Below are 20709 nucleotides of genomic sequence, written 5' to 3' on the forward strand. Positions count from 1 at the left end.
GTCAGGAGGAGCCTGGAGGCACTGACTGACCGCCCACCCCGGGACTGGGTGGCCAGCCAGGCAAGGAATCTGGACTCAGCTGTGCCCCAGGACCAGTTCCTAGGAGCTGTAGCCCCTCTCTGAACCAATTTTAAAAACGTATTTTCTTCCATTAGAGCAGTAATGAACGCTCATAAATAAAACAGTAATGAGTGTTCATAAATAACATTTCAGGGACTTCCCTGGTGGTCCAGTGGTTAAGAATCCACCTTCCAATGCAGGGGACTCGGGTTCGACCCCTGGCCGAGGAACTAAGATCCTATATGCCATGGGGCAACTAAGCTGATGCACTGCAGCTAGAGAGACGCCTGCACACTGCAACTAGCAAAAGCCTGTGTGCCGCAAAAAAGACCCAGTACAGACAAAAAAGCAAAACAAAAAAACCCAAACATTCCAGAATATAATAAACTCTGGAATATACATAAATAAATTCTGGAACATACCTTTACCAAAATGATCTCAACTCCTATAGTTTACTTTGTAATCGCAAAGACATGAATACTTTTTTGTCATTATGTATGTCCAGATCTCTTTCTTTTTAATGGCCACACAGTATCCCACTGAGTGGAAATAGCTTAATTTATTCATCCAACTCATTTTTTATGTGTTTTAAGTAGTTTCTAATTTTTTTTACTACTACCAACACACAGGGATAATGGTTAAAAGTGCTGCTATACATTATTTACAATTGCCAAGATATGGAAACCTAAGTGTCCATCAATAGATGAATGGATAGAATGCTACTCAACTATTAAAAAAAAAAAGTAATTTTGCCATTTGCATTACCGTGGATAGACTCGGAGGGCATTACACTAGGTAAAGTTAAGTTAGACAGGGGAAGACAAATACTGAATGACATCACTTATATGTGGAATCTAAAAAATATAACAAACTTGTGAATATAACAAAAAAGCATCAGACCCACAGATATAGGGAACAAACTCATGGTTACCAATGGTGAGAGGGAAGGAAGAAGAGGCAATATAGAGGTAGGGGATTAAGAGGTACAAATTATTAGGAATAAAAATAAGCTGCTGCTGCTGCTAAGTCGCTTCAGTCGTGTCCGACTCTGTGCGACCCCATAGACGGCAGCCAACCAGGCTCCCCTGTCCCCGGGATTCTCCAGGCAAGAACACTGGAGTGGGTTGCCATTTCCTTCTCCAATGCATGAAAGTGAAAAGTGAAAGTGAAGTCGCTCAGTCGTGTCCGACTCTTCAAGATCCCATGGACTGCAGCCCACCAGGCTCCTCTGCCCGTGGGATTTTCCAGGCAAGAGTACTGGAGTGGGGTGCCATTGCCTTCTCTGAAAAATAAGCTACTAGGATATATTTTACAGCACAGGGAATATAGTCAATATTAATAATGATTACAAGTGGAGTATAAACTTTAAAAATCATGAATCACTATATTACACACCTGTAACTTATATAATATTGTATGGCAACTATACTTCAAAAAGCACCAAAAACGTGCTGCTGTAAAACTTGATTGGTTGGTTCAAATTCCAGCCCAGTTACTTACCAGCTATGTGACCTCGAACAAGTTTTTTAACCTCTCTGAGCCTTGATTTTTTTCTCAAAGTTGTTGTGATCAACTTTGATCTCAGCCCGGATTTTTTCCTCAAAGTCTGTTGTGATCACAACAAACTGTTGGCATAGTGCCTAGTAAGTCTTAGCAATTTTTATTAATAATGCAGTACATTTCGTTATATACATATCCACCTCTGTAAAAATTTCCATTGGCTACATTCTTAAGAGAACTACTGGATCAATGGGTAATAAGCATATTTTACATACTGAAAAATGTTTGGGTCAACCAACATGCAAAATACAATCAGCTTTGTATTACTGGTTTCGTGATACAGTTGTGGTTATGTGATTATGATGATTAATTTTGTGTCAACTTGACTGGGCCACAGGTCCAGACACCTGGTCAAACACTATCCTGGGTACTTCTGCGAGGATGCTTTTGACTGAGATTAACACTTAAACCAGTAGACAGAGTAAAGCTGCTTGCTCTCTCTAACGTGGGTGAGCCTCATCCAATCAGTTGGCGTACTGAACAGAACCCAGAGGCTGACTCTCTGTGAGTAAGAAAGAATTCTTCCTGCCTGATGACCTTTAGACTGGAACTACATCAGCTATATGTGCTGTACTGGAACTATAACGTTGGCTCTTCTGTTCTCAGGCTTCTGGACTCAGTCTCTCTGTCTCTGTCTCTCTCTCTCTCTATACACACACACACATTCTCACGCATGCATAACCACAAAGCCTACTCCCAAGTTTCTCCAAGGAACTCTAATATAATGGCTGTGTTCAGTTTGTAAGAATTCAATAAGCCATATTTTTTTTACAGTATGTATATTAAACTAAAAAAGGTTTTTTTTAATTAAAAAAATAGGAATATTTTAAAGTGTTTTTTTTTTTTTTTTTTTTTAATTTAACGCAGCCAGAGAGTATAGGAAAGTAAAACACTCACCAGATACTCTTGGGGGTTCTAGAAACTCAACAAAGTCTTTGGAAAGGAAATTCAGTAACACTTATCAAATACTTTAACAATTTACCCATTTATAAGACAAATTCACCTCAAAAGAAAAAGGGCACCTCGCCCCCAACCCACCTACCTCATTGGGAAGGACCGTGGCTCCATCTCCATCTCGAGTGATTCCATCCTTCCCCACCTGCGGGAGCACGGAGAGCCTGGCCTCCTCACTGCCGCCCGACTTGCCCACCTTCTTGTTCAGGATCCTAGCCATGCCCTCGGGTTGATGGTAGCTGGCGGGGGAGAGGGGCTCCGGCTTCTTGGAGCCCTCTTCCCCAGCCGTGGACGCCGTGGGGCTCGGCGCCCGACCGCACACGTTGCGGAAGAACTCCTGCACGATGCCGTACTTGGGCGGTTCAGGCTTGGCCCGGGCCTCGGACATGCCAACTTTCCAGACCGACTCCGTGCTCCCCGAGTGCTCCACCACGCTGAAGAGGCTTGACAGCCCGTCATTGATGTTCCTCAGCACAGGGCTGTCCCTCGTGGTGGTGGAGCGGGCCCAGGCTGAGCCGTTCTGCTTGCCCTGGTGCAGGTTCCACAGGCTGCGGTCCTTGGCCCCGTCCAGCTTGGACACAGAGCGCCTCTGGAGCTTGGGCGAGCCGTACTTGGGTGAGCAGCAGGGCCGTTCGATGCGCGCGTGCACCTTGTCCAGGGAAGATGAGATCTGCTTGCTGCGCACGGACACGAGCGAGGAGCCGCGCGGCGACCAGCTCTTGCCGTGCAGGCTGCCGCGGGGCGGGTCGGTCTGCAGGCCCACGCTGACCGTGCGGATGGTCTGCGTGCCCACACTGGCCACGCCCACCGTCTGGCTGGACGTGCTCTTCACCTTCCGCTCCAGCGAGCCCGAGCGCATGGCCTGGCGCACGCAGTTGGTGATCTCCTTCATGTCGTCGCTCATGTTCCCCGACATCTCAAAGTCATGTAGGGCTGCAGGGAAGCCAGGCCCTGCTGCCGAGGGGCCGCCCCCGGAGCCCCCGTCCAGGCGCTGCCGGGAGAAGTTGCAGAGCCAGCGGCTGTAGGAGCTCTCGGCCAACCCGTCCGCCTCGGCCGACTCTTTGGGCTTGGCTGTGGTGAAGAGGAAGCCCGGCTCGATGATGATCTTCCCCTCCCTGTCATGGACCACCGGGACGCCCAGGCGCCGGGCCACCGGGGGGCTGTAGTACACGCGGATGCCCGTCTTGTCGGGTGCTGTGTAGCTGCGTTGCATCTGCCTCCCCGCCGGCTCCGGGCAGCCCAGGGCACCCAGGCGGTTGCAGTCACGGGGCGACAGCCCTGGCTGTTCGGGGGCACCCTTCTCAGGGTCCACTGGCTGGGCGCCCACGAAGGCAAAGGCAGGGCTGTTGGGCAGCTTTTTGCCCCGGGAGGCTTCCCCGGCGAGGTACGGGGAACAGTCCAGCAAACTCTCAAACTCCGACATGGAGGAAACAGATTTGGTCCTGAGGAAGAGCAGAGAGAATGGCTTAGTGGAAGATGCCTTATACAGAGCAAGCACTCTGGTCTTCCTCGCTGGTCCCTGCGCTTCACAGGACCTGGGACCATGACGGTCCTGCTCACCTCTTGTGAAAGATGCTGTTGGTGCCCTGCCTTTCACTCCCTCCACACGCACACCCACATGTGCAGTACTGCATGGTCCGAGCACCTGCCATTCTCCACCTGAGGGCTTTTTTTCTGTCTGCAGAAGCATACTTGGCCTCCACCCAGTTGTTGTTTAGTTGCTGAAGTCATGTCCAACCCTTTTGTGACCCCATGGACTGTAGCCCACCAGGCTCCTCGGTCCATGGGATTTCCCAGGCAAGCATACTGGAGTGGGTTGCCATTTCCTTCTCCAGATCTTCCAGACCCAGGGATGGAACCCACATATCTTGCATTGCAGGCAGATTCTTTACCACTGTGTGGAAACTAAAAATTTCACATGATGTATAGACATAGCCATCAACAAACCATGGGTGGGGTTTGGTAATTTGATACCAGTCCCCAGGTCCCCGTAGGTGCAAGAACTCACGCTCCACTCTGGCTCCCAGCAATGTTGTGAAATAGCTCCAGCTGCCCACGTGTAACCTGGTTGATAACACCTCCTTTATAGTGCCTTCCCTTTCCGGTCTCACTTCCAGACTTTTCCTGGAATCCCCTCCCAAATGTCCCATTTGCACTCAAATCCTTGCCTTAAGGCTTACTTTTGGGGGAGCCCAATCTAGGACTTCCCAGGTGGCTCAAACAGTAAAGAATCTGCCTGCAATGCAGGAGACCTAGGTTTGATCCCTGGGTTGGGAAGATCCCCTGGAGAAGGGAATGGCAACCCACTCCAGTATTCTTGCCTGGGGAATTCCATGGCCAGAGGAGCCTGGAAGGCTATAGTCCATGTGGTTGCAAAGAGTCAGACACAACTGAGTAACTAACAACAAATAATAATAGGATCTAGGACACCACTTAATCTCTGGCCCAGACCTGGTGTGCGTGCTGTCTGATGACTGTAAGTGCCAGGCATACATGACAGCACTGCACACGTCAGACCATTCAGTCCTCGGACAAGTCTAGGGGCCAGTTTCTATTACCCCATAGGTAGAGATGGGAAGTACAGCACCAGGGCACAGAGCTAGAACCTGCAGTGCTGAAATTCAAATCTCACAACTCCAGAGCCACCCTCCTTCCTGGGGCTCACCTGGCTTTGGGCTGCTCACATGGTCCCTGTGGGGTTCTGTTACCCCAACTCTCTTCATGGGTTTCCTAATGGTGGAGACATGGTCTTGAGAGCCCCGGGGGGTTCCCTGGCTATAGCACAGGGCTGGGCCCAGAGGATGATGCTCAGTACTACCAGGAATAGAGGTCCAGTAGGACTCTCCAAACTCCAGAGACAGGAAGAACCCCAAAAGGAGCTAAACAGTTTCTTTCTCAGCTAGGATATGCTGGATCCCATTTTCCATGACTAGAATAAAAAAAAAATCTCAGGCTAGCATTGCTATCACCCAAAGTTTTCCAGCTCCTAAGTGGCTGGGGTTCCATAAAAACATATCCCCATGTTCTCTCAATTCAGTGGAGGAGCAGTGCTGGGCACATGGAGCAAAGAAGAAAGGCAAAGTGGCAGGCCAGACCGCAGGCCGGGGGCGGGGCAGGGGGTGGGGCTGCGGACAAGGCAAGGGGAAGGGGCTGCCAGCACCTCTTTAAGCCGGTTCCCCCAAGCTCAGCTTCAGAAACAGCTTCTTTGTCATGGATCTTTTCACTGCGGGTCTGTCATGGAAGAGAGACAGGAAAGGGTCAGTCTGGCCACAATGTGGGAGCTGGCCCCAGCCCCTCTGCCTGAGTCTCCTCCTGTAGAGCAAGAGTATTGTTAGCACCGATCTAAAAGCCCATTGGTCAGTTTCTGGCTATAGTGCATCTAACCCCGCCCCCATAGGTATGTGATGCAAGCTTGGCCAATCCACAGTCCAAGGGAGAACCCAAGAGAGTCTATTTAGAACTTACTGTGAATGTAATGGCAGCAACAAAGCAACCAGTAGCCACTGCTCAGTTGAAGGTGAAAGCAGTGACCTGAGGTCTTGTTTGGGGTTTGCCCCACCCTGGTTCCAGAACCAAGACTTGCACCAGTTTTCTGACCCGGCATCACCAGCCCTCTTAAGGCCCTAATGAAATCCTCTCTTACTTCAGTTCCCCAGAATTGGCTTTTGCTGCAACCAAATCTAATTCACCACATCCTCAGGCTGTCATGAGCAAGGGCTTGTATGGTCACTGTTTCTTTACTCAGTGTGTTGCTATATGGACAGTGCCCCTGAGGTTCAGAAGCAAACTTCACTGATTAATCTCCAGAAGCTGGGCTGGGCTAAGGCAGAAAATATGACTTTATTTTACCAGTGAGGCAACTGGGGCCCAAAAAGACAGAGTGACTTGCCCAGGATCACAAAGCTCTTTTGGAGGCCCTGTTTTTGAGAAGAGCATAATTAAAACAGAGAGACACCTAACCTTTCTCCCCAGGCATGGAAGGATGGAGCTGGCAAGGAGGGGACCTTCACAGGTCTTAAGGCTGGAATCATGAAGTAGAGACCTCAGGATTGAGGAGCCCAAGGGGGTGAGGGTATGTGACCTACGGGACAGGATTAGCATCGTCCTGGTCACATTTCCCCCAAGGGAGGGATTTTGCAGTGTAACCAGGAGCCTGTCACCTCTCTCACCTCTTTCCAGCTGTTGTCCTGCTTCTCCAGATCTGAGTGCTTTAGGACCCAGGGGTCAGAAGCTTTCTGCAGCTGAACAAGAATAAAGAAGGTGGTCACACACAGGCAAAGCTGGGGAGCCGGGCCCTGTTTTGTGCAGTTGCATTCCCCAGGCTCCACTCTGCAGCCCAGATGACCCAGGTCATGGGCTCGGAGCCACCTTCCAAATGGACAGCAGCTCTGAGCCAACAAAGTGGGTTTGGCAAATGATCATAAAACCAACCATTTATAGGCATCCTTATAAGTGTCATTATCTCAAATACAGTAATAGTTGTTATTACTATGTTAATTCATGCTGCAGTTCCTGGAACAGCTATGTCAGCCAGGCAGCAGCTGAATGACATTAAAGTGGTGTCTCCACACTAGGTATGCTAAGCAGCAATTAAACTGAATGGCATGGCTCCGCACTCTGTTGTGAACAGCTCTCTATGAAACAGGCAAAATGTAAACAATATATATATATTATGATTCAATTAATGATAAAAAAAAATCTGAATGTAAATTTAAACAGCAAGAAAGGGACGGAGTATGCTTTTGCAGTATTTGAGTCTTATATAAAGTCCTGATTTATACAACTGAAATAATAAACAAAGGAAAAAGTCACAGAGCTTGATAAGCGAGGCGCATGTTAACTGTAGTGAGGCTACAGTCAATGACTGTTTTTCCTATTTACCTCTTTTGGTCAGAGAACTCTAATTTTCATGAGGAACCAGCCTTGGTTCTTCCCTCTCGGTTCAAGGGTTTTGGTAGGCTCTAGATATGGACATATGACTCATACCTGGCTGATCAGAGCCGTGGAGAAAAAACTTTCTTCCCATTGCAAATGCTAAGCTGTGAGGATGTGAACACAAAATTCAAAGAGGCCACATTGGAGGACATCTTGCTTTGGAATAAAACACACGGAAAGCAAGCCTATGAGACCAGCAGGAAGGAAGACCTGGTCCCTACCACGGTCTCTGAGCACACGGATCCAGCAGTACCTGAAGGATTCTTCCCTCTGGTCTGTGCCCACAGCAACTCCCCACTTGTGGCTTAAGGCGGCTGGGGCTGGGACAGGCCTCACCTGGCTCAGGCGATTCTGCAGCTCCTTTAGCTGCTGCTCCACCTGCTGCTTCTCACCCTGAAGCCGCTCCACCAGCTGCAGCTTCTCCTGGGCCCAGTTGTGCTCACTGATCTGCAGCTGCCGCGTCAGCTCCATGACCGCGCTGTAGGACTCGGCCAGGAGGTGCTGCTGCTCCTCCCGCTCCCTCTGCAGGGCTGCCTTCCAGTCAGGCCCTGTCCGATCCCCAGCCCCCTTCCCAGCCTTCAGCTCCATCTGGGGAAGGAAGAGCAAACTGGGTAGCTGGCACTGGGAGGCCCCTTGCCGTCCCCTCCCATGATCTTCCCTCCAAGGCACCAGCAGAGAGTAGGCAAAGGGAGGAGGGTCCTCTCCTCGGAGGACCCCCTCACCCAGGAGCCGTCGCTGACCCCTTCAGTTAGAACTAGTCTCTTCTCACAATCAAAGCTTGTGTGGCACAGTTTCTACACACCAAGCTCGGTGCTAAGGGCTTTTCAGGCATTATGTGTATCCTCAAGAAAACCCAGCAAGATAACTACCATTTTTGATATTTTTACCAAGGGGGAAGAGGTTCAGAGAGGTTACTCTTCCCAGGTGACATAGCTACACAATGGCAGAAGTTCCTAGTTATTGCTTCTCAGGATATTTCATCAACACTTACCAGGGTTTACAGTTAGTGGGAGATATGCACAGTCTAAACATAAAAAAAACGTGTGCAGGAATCACTCAAGAGTAATGGCTTTCCTGGTCCCAAGCTCGGGAGAGGGGGGAGCAGGAGGTAAAGATGCCATCTGAAGAATCAAGGCACCCCACACCCCAGGCTGTAGTCAGATTCCCATGGGGGAGGGGCCGCTGCAATGGCTGGGGTTTCGGGGCAGTATGAACAGTGGACACTGGAAAGTGCAGATGGGAAGGGAGCTGTGAGATCTGCAGGGAAGGTTGGGAGGACAGAATGGTGGCACCGGGAAGCCAGAAGTTTGAGAATTGGGAAGAAGCGGGGATCACGGTCATGAGAAGCCAGGAGGGCAAAGGTTTGGGGACTGAGGATCAGGTCTGCTGCTTACTAGCTGGGTGATCTTGGAGAAGAAACTGAACTCCTCTGTGCCTGTCTTGTCACTTGCCCAACAAAGATAGCCAGTGTACCCACCTCCAAGGGGCCCGTGACGCCTGGGAAGGCAGCCTGAAGCAGGGGCAGTGGGGAGGAAGCTGGGCCGTGCAGGCAGGATGGGGCTGGTAAGAGCACTCTGAGTGGGACGAAGCCACCCTCACACTTCTCAGACCACAGTAGAGGGCAGCTAACTTGCTGCCAGGCACACACAGCAGAGACTAAATACCCAGGGCTCCTGGTTAAGGGTTCTTTGATAATTTGGCTTGTAGAGAGGGGAGCCCCCCACTTTGAGTGGACGGAGCAAAACAGGGCCAGGTAGCAGAGAGTTAAGGGGACTTTACAAGGACAGCAAGCCACAGAAGTCTGGGTGTGAGGATGAAGATGCCGTCAGGTGCAGACAGGCATTTAAGTGTTCTGGCCTCACCTGTGAGCCTGTGGTGTGGGAAAGGTGTCAATGATGCCCCCAGGCTCCTTTGCCAACCCCTCACCTGCCTTTCCTAGCCCAGAGACCCCCAGCCTCCACTGCTTCTGGTATCCTTGCTGTGTGATCTAGTCAAGGCTCTTGCCTTCTCTGGGCCACAAAGTAAGTAAAGTGATTCCTATGCTTCTAGGAGCATGGCTTGCCATCCTGTTTCCCAGTCTGACAGCTGAGACCTTGGCAGAGACAGGAACGAGGAGAGGGATGTCTCTGACTGGTGAGACACTCACCAGGGCAGTATGGCTCTTGAGCTCCACCCGCTCTGTTTCCCAGGTGGCCTTGGCCTTGGCAAACTGTTGCTGAAGCTCAGTCAGACCTCGGCGTTCATCCCGGAGCAGCCAGCATAGCTCCTTCAGCGTCACCTTCATGTCGGCCAGTGTCTTGATGTACTCGTTGGGCTGCAGATGGGGGCAAGGTCTCAGTCAGGAACTTTCAGAGCGGCAAGGAGGGGAGGCTGGACTGGGAACTCATCCAGAGTTCAGTCTGGGACTCTACCAGGCCTCAGATCATCTGCTGCTCTGGATCATCTCTTCATAAAACAGGCATAACAAGCCCAGCCCAGGCCCCCTCCAAGGCTGACACATGCCCCAGCTTCACATAAACACAAAATTCTGTAGTTACACCAATTATTCAGCCTAAAGCTGAGCTGGACCCTGGCTTCTCTGAGGCCCTGCAGTATCTAGGCCTGGGTCTTTCTCCCTGCATTCTCTGACCTACCAGGGGCCAGATGAGCATCTGAACCCTGGAGTCTACCTGACTATCTGACTTGGCCTAATCTTCTCTCCTGGGCACATGACCTGTTTCCCACCTATAACCCAGCTTAGTGTGGGTACCCCTGGGAGCCTGATCCCACTGCTCCACTACCCCCTGCCTTGATCTGAAAGTTCCTGATCCTAGGCCACAAGGCCTTTCTTCATACAACTCACTCCAGCCTGCTGTCCTTGACCCCACTACAAGCATCCCAAGCTGCAGCCAGTCTCAGAATACCTCGCCGCACCTCTGCATACACAGTTCTTTTGGCACAGAATGGCCTTTTCCTCATTCTTTATTAGGCAAGCTCCTATTCATCTTTCAAAACCTACCACCTAAAACCCCTTTTCTGTAATACCATCCCCTACGCGCTGAACAGAATTAACTGCTGTCTTACCTGTGACCCCACAATCCATCATCTGACTCTCTGTCACTGCCCTGGAATGACTTACGTACCGCACAGTACTGAGCATCTGGGGCCAGTGACCAGGCAATGACCCTCTGGAGCTCTAGTCCCTGGTGGAGGACTGCCATCAGAGAAAGCAGCAAGACATGATCACTAAACAGACAGAGGAACAGACAGACAGGACAGGACTGGAAATGGGCTGAGAATTCACCGTGTTCTGGGTCCAGCTGTCCCCTGCGCAGGTCTTGTTATCAGAATGCTGGGCATTCAGTTCCTCTTCCTCCATTAGCAGGTACAGCTCCTTCATGCTATTTACCTATTTTTTAAAAAACACACTGATCAGGGGGTGGCAGAGCATCATGCCTGAGGGTCTAACCTTCGGGGGGAGAGGATACAGACTAGTGACTCAGATAAAAAGGGGGCTGAAGAGACAGGCAGGAAGCAAGTATGAGGATTTATGGACCAAAGGCACCCCAGCTAGGCACTGATTTCCCAAAATTTAACTTTTACTCCTAAGCATCATCCAGGCCAAGGAGCATAGCTAGAGAGTCAGGTCCTTCTGGCCCTCTCCCCTACCCCACAACCATCTCTTCTGCCCCAAGGACCATGAGACATCCCTGAGAACTACTCAGAAATAGCTCTGTTGTCAAAGGAGGCACAGTGATTGGATTAAAAGGTCCACAAGGCGCCCTCTTAACTATAGATAAGGGCAACCAGAGGTTTGGGTAGACAGACGGGGCCCTTCCTGGGGGCAGGGGTTGCTATTAATTGATTCTGGACAGGAGTCCAGAGTCAGTCCAGGAGACGAGGGCTAGTTCAAGAAAGGAGAGAAGGAGAAGAAGAGGGTGTTTATTTACTGTTCATTAATTCATTCATTTGACGATTTTTTTTTTTAGCTGTGCCCGGCAGCATGTGGGATCTTAGTTCCCTGATCCAGGATCAAACCTGTGCCCCCTGTATTGACAGCATAAAGTTTTAACCACTGGACCACCAAGGAAGTCCCTTATTTGACAGATATTTATTGAATATCTGCCATGCACCAGGTCCTTGTTCAAAACCGGGGATATGTCAGTGGGCAAGACAAAAAACCCTGGTCCCCTTGCGCCTCCATTCCAGTAGCAATAAAACAAACAGATATGTGAAACACATGAAATGTCATTAAGTATATGAAATGTTCCATAATAATACGTGCTATGAAGAAGAGGAGAACCAGGAAAGGAGCTAGGATGTGCTCCACTGGGTGGTCAAGGAAGGCCTCAGGGAGGAGGTAGTATTTGGGCAAAGTTCTGAAGGAAGTAAAAGAATAAGTCACGTGAAGACCTGTGGGTTGAGAATTCCCGGGAACGACCACAGCAAATGCAAAGGCCCTGAGATGGGAACGTGTCTGTCTGAGGAAGAGCAAGAGAGCCAGGAAGTGAGAGGTACGGGGACCGAGGCGGGTTGACCGGGTGTTGTAGGGACTTCCACTTCTACTCTGGGTGACGTGGGAGCCAGAGGAGGGCTGTGCTAAGGAGTGACACTGACCTGACTTCCAATTTTGTGAGATCACTCTGGCTGCTGTGTTGGGATACTTTATAGGACAGAAACAGAGCTCCACAGCACCAGGGGGGCACCATCCACGTGGAGTACACGCAGCCCGGTACCTGCCTGTTTCGAATAGAAGATGCTAGGTGGAAGGGCGCTAGGGCAACAACAGGAAGACCAGTCAGGAGGCTGCGGTGATAATCGAAGCAAGAGGTGATGATGGTTCAGATAGGAGGCTGCAGTGATAATCCAAGCAAGAAGTGATGATGGTTCAGATAGGAGGCTGCAGTGATAATCCAAGCAAGAAGTGATGATGGTTCAGATAGGAGGCTGCAGTGATAATCCAAGCAAGAAGTGATGATGGTTCAGATAGGAGGCTGCAGTGATAATTCAAGCAAGAGGTGATGATGGTTCAGATAGGAGGCTGCAGTGATAATCCAAGCAAGAGGTGATGATGGTTCAGATAGGAGGCTGCAGTGATAATCCAAGCAAGAAGTGATGATGGTTCAGATAGGAGGCTGCAGTGATAATCCAAGCAAGAAGTGATGATGGTTCAGATGGGGGTGGTGACAGGGCTGGGCAGTGCAGCTGGGGCAGATTCTGTAGATTCTAGATAGATTCACAATGTGCAGGAAAGGCCATGGAAGCCAAGTGCCTGGACAAGCTTTCCAAGGCAGTAGGCAAAGGTCAAAAGGAGAGATGCGGCCTGAGGGCTACAAACCCTGGCAACTGTGACCTTAAGGGGTCAGTTCAGGAAGAAAAGGAGGGTCCAGCCAAGGAGACTGAGAAGGAGCAACCAGTGAGGTGGAAAGAAAACCAAGAGAATATGGTGTCCTAAAAACCAAATGAAGACGTTTCCAGGGTCAGGGCAGGCACTGGGAAGTATGTGCGGGTAGAAGGGCCTATGTGAGAAAACACGCAGTTCCATCCTTGGTCACCAGTATCTAAACATACAAACTTAAACAAATGTATTTATTTGTTCATTTTATTTTGGCCACGCCGAGTCTTTGTTGCTGCATGTTCTCTAGTGGCAGTGAGCAGGGGCTACTCTCTGGTGGCGGTGCCTGGGTTTCTCACTGCAGTGGCTTCTCTTGTCGAGGAGCCTAGGCTCCAGGGTGTGAGAGCTGCAGTAGTTGTGGCGCACAGGCTTAGCTGCCCCGTGGCACGTGGAATCTTCCTGGACCAGGGATCCCATGTCCTCTGCACTGGCAGGTGGATTCTTAACCACCGGATCACCAGGGCAGTCCAACATGCAGACTTTATTATCTGGATACACAGGTGCCCAATTCTTTCTCTGAAATTCTCTGAGGCCAGGTGTGCTTGGAATTCAGAATTAATCGGGATTTAGAAAGATAATACGGTACCCACACTGTATATTATATAACAGCCCCGTCTGGAGTGACACCCTGTGCTCACCAACACCAGTATTTCCCCTTCAAACATGTGAATACTAATGAAATGGGATAAATAAAGGTTTTGCTGCCAAATGAATATCAGGTCCACTTTTTCCATCTGAGTTAGACTCAACAAAACGGTTCTCAGAATTTCTGGATTTCCGAACTGAGGACAAGGAATCAAAGATCTTTATCTGTAGTAAAATGGGGACAGTACTTGTTTCCAAACCATAGGGTATGTGTAAAAGTGAAATGCAATTATCCACTGAGAGCATTTGACACAGCGCCCAGGACACTGTAAATACTCAGTATATGAGGGTTTATCATTCACATGAAGTGAAGTCGCTCAGTCGTGTCCGACTCTTTGCGACCCCATGGACTGCAGCCTACCAGGCTCCTCTGTCCATGGGATTTTCCAGGCAATAGTACTGGAGTGGATTGCCATTTCCTTCTCCAGGGGATCTTCCTGACCCAGGGATTGAACCCGGGTCTCCCATATTGTAGACACACGCTTTACCGTCTGAGCCACCAGGGAAGTCATAACACGGTTTCAATTCTGCATATGTGGACATATATGTTTCTTTCAAAGTATGAATATGCATCGTTTGTTACTTGTACTCCTGGGCCCTGGGCCCATGCATCTGAGTGTGTGTGCACTCAGTTGTATCCAACTCTTTGCAACCCCAGGCACTGTAGCTCGTCAGGCTCCTCTGTCCATGGAAGTTTCCAAGAAGACTGGAGTGGGTTGTCATTTCCTCCTCCAGAGGATCTTCCCAATCCAGGGATGGAACCCGAGTCTCTTGCATCTCCTGCGTTGGCAGATGGATTCTTCACGAACTGAGCTACCTGAGAAGCCCCTTATTTATATAGTTATATGTATGCTATTATGCATTTGTGTATATATATTTTTATATACTGGGCTTTATATCATATTTTATATGTGTGTATATATACATATATTTTACAATATGGGTGGTTATGTTTATTTCTTATTAATTATGTCTATTTCTAGCCATTCCCATCTAGGGGATCTTCCTGACCCAAGGATTGAACTCAGGTCTCCTGCATTACAAGCAGATTCTTTACTCTCTGAGCCACCACGGAAGCCCCTACACTTATTTATTTATTTATGTCTATTTCAGTAAGTATGTATGTTTCTATTTATTATAGGTATATATATCATTTCATTTTCTATGCTTATACCTTATTTTTCTCCTAAAGTAAGTTTCTGTTTCTCTCTGTTATCCCAGTACATTGAAATGGCTACAAAGATTTTCACCAAATACAGAGAATTTGCTTGCAACAAACTAATTTAAAATATAGGCTATATGGCCTGTAGACAATTCTGGGGGCAAAACATCTTCCCTAGCTGCCAAAACTGGGCTTCAGCTATGGAAAACAGTGTAGAGGTTTCCCCCAAATTTTTAAATAGAACTCCTATATGATCTAGCAATCCCACTTATGGGTATATATCCAAAGGAAATGAAAGTTGGATCTCTGTGTGTTCACTGTGGCATTATTCACAATAGCCAAGATATAGAGACAACCTAAGTGTCTGTCTATGAATGAAAGAGTAAAGCAAATGTGACATATGCACACAAGGAAATATTACTCAGTCTTATAAAAGAAGGAAATCCTACTATTTGTGATAATGTGGATGAACCTGGAAGACATTATGCTAAGCAAAATCAGCTAGAGACAGAAACACAAATACTACAAGATCTCACTTATATACGGAATCTAACAAACTCATATAAGCAGAGAGCAGAGTGGTGGTTGCCAGGGGCAGGCACAGAGAGGGATAAAGAGTTCATGAGTAAGAGTTTCAATTTTGTAAGATAGCTGGAGAGGGTGTGGAGAAAAGGGAACCCTCTTACACTGTTGGTGGGAATGCAAACTAGTACAGCCACTATGGAGAACAGTGTGGAGATTCCTTAAAAAACTGGAAATAGAACTGCCTTATGACCCAGCAATCCCACTGCTGGGCATACACACTGAGGAAATCAGAAGGGAAAGAGACACATGTACCCCAATGTTCATTGCAGCACTGTTTATAATAGCCAGGACATGGAAGCAACCTAGATGTCCATCCGCAGATGAATTGGTAAGAAAGATGTGGTACATATACACAATGGAGTATTACTCAACCATTAAAAAGAATACATTTGAATCAGTTCTAATGAGGTGGATGAAACTGAAGCCTATTATACAGAGTGAAGTAAGCCAGAAAGAAAAACACCAATACAGTATACTAACGCATATATATGGAATTTAGAAAGATGGTAACAATAACCCTGTATATGAGACAGCAAAAGAGACACTGATGTATAGAACAGTCTTTTGGACTCTGTGAGAGAGGGAGAGGGTGGGATGATTTGGGAGAATGGCATTGAAACATGTATAATATCATATATGAAACGAGTCGCCAGTCCAGGTTCGATGCACGAAACTGGATGCTTGGGGCTGGTGCACTGGGATGACCCAGAGGGATGGTATGGGGAGGGAGGAAGGTTCAGGATGGGGAACACGTGTATACCTGTGGCGGATTCATGTCGATGTATGTCAAAACCAATACAATATTGTAAAGCTAAAAAATAAAATAGAATTTAAAAAAAAATGAAAAGGAAAGAAAAAAAAATTTGTAAGATAGAGTTCTGGATGGTAGTGATGGTTGCACAAGAATGTGAATTAATGCCACTGAATTGTAAACTTAAAAATGGTTAAAATTTATGTTATATATATTTTACTATAATTAAAAAAATAAATTTAAAAAATTATTTAAAAAAACAAACCACACTGGGCTCCATCCAGAGGCTTGTGCGGGACTTCCAAACAGGAGGGGTGGTCCTAAAGCAGACAGTGGTTTCAAATAGTAGTACCCAGGGGTGGGAGGGAGGCTCAAGAGGGAGAGGGCATGTGTATACTTATGCAGGATTCATGATGTTGTAAAACAGAAATTAATACAATATGGTAAAGCAATTATATTCCAATAAATAAATACATGGATAAGATTAAAAAAAAAAAGTAGTAGCCTGGTGTCACAAAGAGTCATGCTCAAGGAGCAGCCATGCTGGGCTTTCAGGGTGCTTCTCATAGGGGCACCTTTGGGTCAGACATTCCTGGACAAGGGCAGCAGCGAGCATGTCCACTGAAACTGGTCAGCAACTCTCTCTCGAGGCCCTTCAGGAGTAAGTGGGTGGCCTGTGAGAAGAATCATGAGCTCTGTTGGGGGTAGGGGAGGGAATGCTTGCTACAGATTCAGGTCTAACCACCATCCCCTGCTATTGGGACATTTAGGCTACTCTAGGGGATCCCAGAGAGGGGAACACTGGGGTGGCCACTAGTCTCCATTGACTGTGGAATGAGTAGCTTGAATGAGAAGGGCAAAGCCTGGTCTAGACCAGAGGTATCTGTACTCAAAAGGCCAGGTGAGCAGTGCCAACTCAGGTGGATGTGGCAGGTATGACATCCTTACCTGTCCCCTTCTCCCAGTAATGTGAGCGCGCTGGCTGACTGTGACAGGATGAGGATCTGAGGTCAAGGATCTGAGGTCAACCTGTAGCCGTCACAGGCTGAGGGACCAACGGGCCACGTGAGTCCTTCCCAACCTTCACACATTCCCAAAGCCCCACTTGTCCTATTTCCTGCCACACCCAAATACTACCTGGACTATCACTGATGCTTTTAAGTCAACCTACTCCTTCTAGTTAAAGAAATAAATGTAAAAAAGAAAGGTGAGGGACTCCTCTGTTGGTCCAGTGACTAAGACTTCAAGCTCTCAATGCAGGGGGCCCGGGTTCGAGCCCTGGTCAGGGAATTAGATCCCACATGTTGCAACTAAAGATACTGCATGCCGCAAGTAAGACTTGGCTCAGCCAAATAAATAAATATTTTTTAAATAAAATTAAAAAGGAAGTTGATATTATTACTAAAAATGGGGAGTCACTGTCCATTACCATTGTCAAAGATAACATTAAAAATAAATTAGGGGCTTCCCTGTTATCTCAGTAGTAAAGAATCTGCCTGTCAATGCAGGAGACATGGGTTCGATCCCTGATCTGGGAGGATTCTGTATGCCTATTAAGCAAAAGCCGGACACAAAAGACTAGATGTCTTTATATGAAGTTTTAGAACAGGCGAAATTAATCCATGGTGTTTATGAAGCCAGAACAGTGCTGACTGCTGGGATGGGCATATCACCTGGGGAACTGGGGAATGTTCTGGCACTGGAAATGTGCTCATTATAATCTGGGGGATGCTATACTGTGTATCTATGGGGTGTATACTATAAAACTTCATCAGCTGTACACGTAAGATGTGTGCATTTTACTGTATATAAATTACACCTTAAAAGATTAAAAAAACATTAATATGTATCATATTTGCATATAATACAAAAGCAACAAAACTAGATCATTAAATTCACCCAGATACGGTTGCCAGCTGAAGACTCAGGCTTGTTAAAGAGGGAAACCCAGGAATACCAGAGAGGTGGTAAAGACCTTCTGGCCCCCAAGGAGACTTCCTCTTGGCGAGTCTGGGACCAAGTCTTCACCACCTTATCCCCAGCACCTGCCACAGCACTCAGTGAAGAGCTGGCTCTCAACAAACTGATGCAAATGAGTGAACGAATGCTGGGATGGAAGCTGCAAGATGATGGCTCAGATCTGAGCCCCAGGGTTGTGTTGACCCAGCTGGGTGCCCCTTCCCCTCCTCTCTCTTCCACCCCATTCCCACCCTAGTCCCAGTCCCAGGGGAACCATACCTCAAGGAAGTCATCCCCCTCGCTGGGCAAAACCTTGCCCTGCCGCCAGCGCTTGAGGAACCACCTGAGCTTCATGAAGAGCAGGAGGAAGTTGTGCTTGAACTGCTGGGACTCCTGCACCAACATGTTCTTCTCCTGGCTCCAGAATTTCTGCTCCAGCCTCCGCTGTAGGCTCAGACTCTGGAGCTCAAACTCGCGCCGTAGGAGCGCCCTCTGCTGGTCCTCCTTCAGCTGCAAGAGGGACCAAAGCGTGAGCCACCCCAGCTGTCTTGGGGACCCCGATTCTTCCCATTCCAGGCCTCAGATAAAGGCAGAAATTATATGTGGTGCCTAGTGGTGACCCTGCTGGGGATTCTATCACTAGCAGTTCATTCTGTTGAAACAAACACCTCCCTCTGCCACTCCAGGGAAAGGAAACTCATAAAAACAGCAGCAATCACAGTAGAAACACTGGGATCTGAACCCGCTCTGTCTCATTATAAAAACACTGGCTTTATCTAATGAGCCCAGGTGGGCTTCCCTGGTGGCTCAGATGGTAAAGAATCTGCCTGCAATGCAGAAGACCCAGGTTCAATGCCTGGGTCAGGAAGATCCCCTGGACAAGGGAATGACTACCCAGTCCAGTATTCTTGCCTGGAGAATCCCATGGACAGAGGAGCCTGGCAGGCTACAGTCCATGGGTGGCAAAGAGTCGGAAAAGATTGAGCGACTAACACTTTCACTTTTTCACAATGAGCTCGTACCAGGCACCAGTGTTTCACGTGGACTCTCACATTTAATGAGACACCTGGGAGGGTGAGTGATGATGGCAGGGAGGGGTGACCCAACATGCAAAACAAAGGCCATGCTTGGGGTGAGGAAGGCTGACATGAATACCCTAGGAAGCAACGAGGTATCATGGATCAGAGGGAGCCGATAACCTGGATTAGAATCCCAGCTCCACCTCGCCCTGCAAGTGGAGTCCTGGACAAAGCACTTCAGCCCTCTGGGCATCAGTTTTTCCAGGTGTAAAAGGGGGACACCTCACAGGGGAAAACATGAGGATTAAAGGACATGATGTGTGGAAAGTGCATTGCAATCCTGACATAGAGTAAGGGCTTCATAAATGATTTCTACTAGCAGAACTACCATTTTGATTACCAACTAGGGCTATGGACTTTCTAATGCAGAACTTCAGCTCTGAGCGGGGCAATACTTCATAGATGGGACACAGAGGCCCCAAAAGGAGACAGGATGGGCCTCAGGTCACACAGTCCATGACAAGCCCGGGATTCCAGCCCAGCACAGTTAATGCATAAGTACCAGTGCAGCACGCGTGCAAAGACACAGGTTGCCCCTCACATGCTTGCCTCTGAAAACCCAAGGACCGCCAGGGTCTCCGCCCTCAGTTCAGGAAAGAGAGGCTGCAGGAGGTGCGGGATAGGACCCCACCCACCTGCACCACTTTCTGATTGAAGCTTTCGGCCTCCTCCTTCCGGAGCTGCCGCTCCTGGGAGAGCTGCTCTTGCAGGCCCCGGAGGCTGTCGTGGGCCTCGGCCAGCACCAGCTGCAGCTCCTTGATCTGGGGTCGAGATGAGGGACACAGATGAGGAGCAGGGAGAGAGCAGAAGGGCAGAAACTGCAGTCAAAGGATGATGGTCAGAGGGGATCGAGACAGCAGGAAGTCAGACCCAAGCTATCCTTCACGTATACTCCAGGCATGACGGCAGGTCCCTACTTCAGTGGGTTGTCATGAAGATGAAATGAAACAGTGCACATCAAATCTAGCTATTATTAGAATTTTAACTTGATACTTTCTGGTGAAAATTTATTTGAGGAAAATGATATACTATGAAAACTAAGTGAATTCACAAAAATGTTCATCTCATTGTTTATAACTGTAATAATTTACAAACAGCTTAGGTAAGTCAGGGATCAAACATATGTGTTTAATGGGTCTATACTTATGTAAAAATCCATTCAACTGTACACTTAAGGATAGTGCCCTTGGTAATTCCCTGGTGGTCCAGTGGTTAGGACAACGTGCTTTCACCGCCGAATGCGCAGGTCAGGGAACTAAGATCCCACAAGCTGAGAGGTGTGGCCAAAAAACCAAAAAGGATAGTGCCCTTTACTATATGTATATTTTTACGCTATATTTCAATAACAAGTTAAACAAACTAAACATTCACAGTAGTTAACTATGTGTTAATCTTGTGATCTTGATTTTCTTTTTCCATCCTTATGCTATGCTATTTAGGGATTCTAATTATTTGCTGTTTATAATATAAGAAACTCCTATGAAAAAGACAATAAAACTCTACATTTTCAGGAGAAATTCTGTTTATAAGGATTTGGAGCTAAACAGGCAAAACAAATCTATCTGGTTAGAAGTCAGGATGTGACTAAATGGGGACTAGAAGGGAAGCTTCCAGGGACAGGTCATGGGTTATTCATTGATCTGCT

The 20709-nt window shown here is 48.1% G+C and overlaps 1 protein-coding gene across 1 annotated transcript in view; it reads right to left on the reverse strand.

Moving 5' to 3' along the window:
* The window catches only part of SOGA1 (suppressor of glucose, autophagy associated 1), a 75861-nt gene that overhangs the window by 8320 nt on the left and 46832 nt on the right, over window positions 1–20709 (reverse strand). The window contains exons 7-14 of the mRNA XM_005215017.3: window positions 19700–19825; window positions 18265–18495; window positions 10793–10897; window positions 9656–9823; window positions 7846–8097; window positions 6744–6815; window positions 5735–5805; window positions 2663–4016 (exon numbers count right to left, since the gene is read on the reverse strand). Coding sequence (XP_005215074.2) covers window positions 2663–4016; window positions 5735–5805; window positions 6744–6815; window positions 7846–8097; window positions 9656–9823; window positions 10793–10897; window positions 18265–18495; window positions 19700–19825 — 2379 coding nt within the window. The remainder of the gene's footprint in view (window positions 1–2662; window positions 4017–5734; window positions 5806–6743; window positions 6816–7845; window positions 8098–9655; window positions 9824–10792; window positions 10898–18264; window positions 18496–19699; window positions 19826–20709) is intronic.

The sequence above is a fragment of the Bos taurus genome, chromosome 13 (genome assembly GCF_002263795.3).
Source record: "Bos taurus isolate L1 Dominette 01449 registration number 42190680 breed Hereford chromosome 13, ARS-UCD2.0, whole genome shotgun sequence".
Classification (NCBI taxonomy): Eukaryota; Metazoa; Chordata; class Mammalia; order Artiodactyla; family Bovidae; genus Bos; species Bos taurus.